Raw genomic sequence first — 2,500 nt, 5'->3', positions numbered from 1 at the left:
CCCCGAGACCTAAAGTAACATGTCATGGTTGTGGTGAAGTCGGGCACATCAAACCACGTTGCCCTAAAAACCCTTTTGCTTTCAAACAACAGTCTAGTTATACCGTCAACTTTTCTTTAGATGACAACTCGCCTCGTAAATTCTTAACTTCTGGCACCATCAATGGTTCTTGGGTCTCAGCTATCCTCCGAGATTCCGGCTGTTCTTGTGTTATTGTTGCTGAACAATTACTTCCGGATGTTGACCTGACATCATGTCAGTGGACTAGAGTATCTGATTATCTTGGGCGTACAGACACTTTCCCTCTAGTCAAATGTTTCATTCGATGCCCATATTATGTTGGATGGGTTAATTTTTGTCAGGTGTCAGGTGTAAAGCTAATGCTGGGGAAACGGAAAACATGCGCGATGGCTCTGTATTCAAGTATGAGGTAATGAATGGTTTGATCTACCGCTCCTGTGTGAATTCTAGATTCTGTGAGAGGGTTGGTAAAACCTCTTTGGTTGTACCTGCTGACTGCCGGAAGATAATTCTCAGTCTGGCACATGAAAGTCCACTTGCAGGGCATTTCTCGCACCGTAAGACAGAAATTAAAGTAAGGGAACAATTCTATTGGCCTGGAATGGGTGCTGACATCAAAGACTACTGCAGATCTTGTGAGAAGTGCCAGAGAATGTCCAGTAAGGGCAGGATAAAGCCAGCCCCATTGCAGCCAATACCTATTGTGACTGAACCTTTTTCTCGTGTCGCGATCGATATTGTCGGACCATTAACTCCTGCATCTTCCCAGGGTCATAAATACATCTTAACATTAATAGATTTTGCCACCAGGTTCCCTGATGCTATCCCGTTAAAAGACATTGATTCGGTGTCTGTAGCCGAAGCTTTACTAATGATTTTCTCTCGAGTAGGCATTCCTAGGGAGATACTCTCAGACAGAGGTACGCAATTTACTTCCAAATTAATGGGTGAACTCCACAAGTTACTCGGTATAAAACCCCTTTTTACAACTCCTTACCACCCGAGTTGTAACGGTAGGATAGAAAGATTCCACAGTACACTGAAGGCTTGCTTGAGAAAGTTGTGTGTAGAAAAACCAAAGGAGTGGCATCGGTATCTCATACCTACTCTTTTCGCATTGAGGGAAATTCCGAGCGACCGGACGGCATTTTCTCCTTTCGAACTGCTTTATGGTCGTACTGTGTGGGGTCCACTGTCAGTCCTGAGAGATTTATGGAAAAATTCTAGTGTAAATGAGGACCAGCGTTCTACGTATCAGTATATTATAGAATTGAAAGATAAATTAGCTGACTGCGCCAAAATTGCTGCCCGAAATGCCGACATCAGTTCATCCAGATATCGGTCATACTTCGATCTAAAGTCACAGAAGAGACATTTTAAGAAAGGTGATGAGGTCTTAGTTTTACTTCCTGATCATGCAAACAAGTTACTGATGTCCTGGAGGGCTCCATTCCCCGTTCTTGAACAAAAGAACAAAATAAATTACTTAATTGATGAGAATGGCACTCACAAGCTCTATCATGTGAACTTGCTTAAGAAATATTACCGCAGAAGCACTATAAGTAGAACACATGCATTAGATGAAGTAACGGATGTTGTAAATAATGTTCTTGAACCTTTCCAGACAGTCCATATGTGCTTAGTGGAAGATGATTCGGGTGGAATGGATGAACTGCCCCTAACTACAGATGGTAAAGTAGAGTCCGATTAAAGTTCCGACTTAAATTATCAAAATTCATCACCAGATTTGAGTCCTTTGCAGAAAGCAGATATTAAAAGTTTTATTAATTCGTGTACAGATATATTTTCTGATATACCAGGGTGCACTTCATTGATTAAACATAATATTGAATTAACTTCCACTGAGATTATAAGAGCTAAAAGATACCCGATCCCCGTCCATCTCCACTCTCACTTCAGAGAGGAAGTATATAAATCATATGAACAAGGCATTATAAGACTGTCCTCTTCACCCTACTGTTCCCCAGTAGTAATGGTTAAGAAAGATGATGGTACATACCGCATGGCTATTGATTTTCGTGCAATTAATTCGATCACTGTATTTCACGCTGAACCATCCTGTACTATGGAGGAAGAATTGTTTAAGTTTGCAGGAGCACGATACTTCTCAGAAATAGATTTGACGAAAGCATATTATCAGATTCCACTTTCAGAAAGTGCTATGCCTTTAACATCTTTTCCTACCCACAGAGGCCTGATGGAATTCACGAGACTCCCCTTTGGTTTAGTGACCGCAGGTGCCACATATATCCGACTCATGAGATTAGTATTATCTGGACTGAGTAACATTGCCTTTTATTTTGACAACATTTTCATATATGGTAGTACATGGAAGGACCATATGAAAGCATTAGTAAATGTCCTGCAGCGTTTAAGAAAGTACAATTTACAGCCAGATTGTAAAATGTAGATTTGGTTTTCCTTCAGTTGAATATTTGGGATTTATTGTTAATGGCCA

General features: G+C 40.8%; 1 protein-coding gene across 1 annotated transcript in view; it reads left to right on the top strand.

Moving 5' to 3' along the window:
* Nucleotides 1-2,500, top strand: part of LOC119580748 — a 6,284-nt gene that overhangs the window by 2,578 nt on the left and 1,206 nt on the right. The window contains exons 4-7 of the mRNA XM_037928844.1: nucleotides 121-255; nucleotides 363-1,712; nucleotides 1,821-2,363; nucleotides 2,470-2,500. The exon at nucleotides 2,470-2,500 is cut by the window's right edge and continues 596 nt beyond it. Coding sequence (XP_037784772.1) covers nucleotides 121-255; nucleotides 363-1,712; nucleotides 1,821-2,363; nucleotides 2,470-2,500 — 2,059 coding nt within the window. The remainder of the gene's footprint in view (nucleotides 1-120; nucleotides 256-362; nucleotides 1,713-1,820; nucleotides 2,364-2,469) is intronic.

Source organism: Penaeus monodon, chromosome 14 (genome assembly GCF_015228065.2).
Source record: "Penaeus monodon isolate SGIC_2016 chromosome 14, NSTDA_Pmon_1, whole genome shotgun sequence".
NCBI lineage: Eukaryota > Metazoa > Arthropoda > Malacostraca > Decapoda > Penaeidae > Penaeus > Penaeus monodon.
The sequence above is the reverse complement of the archived record's forward strand: the minus strand, read 5'-3'. Positions and strand labels throughout refer to the sequence as shown.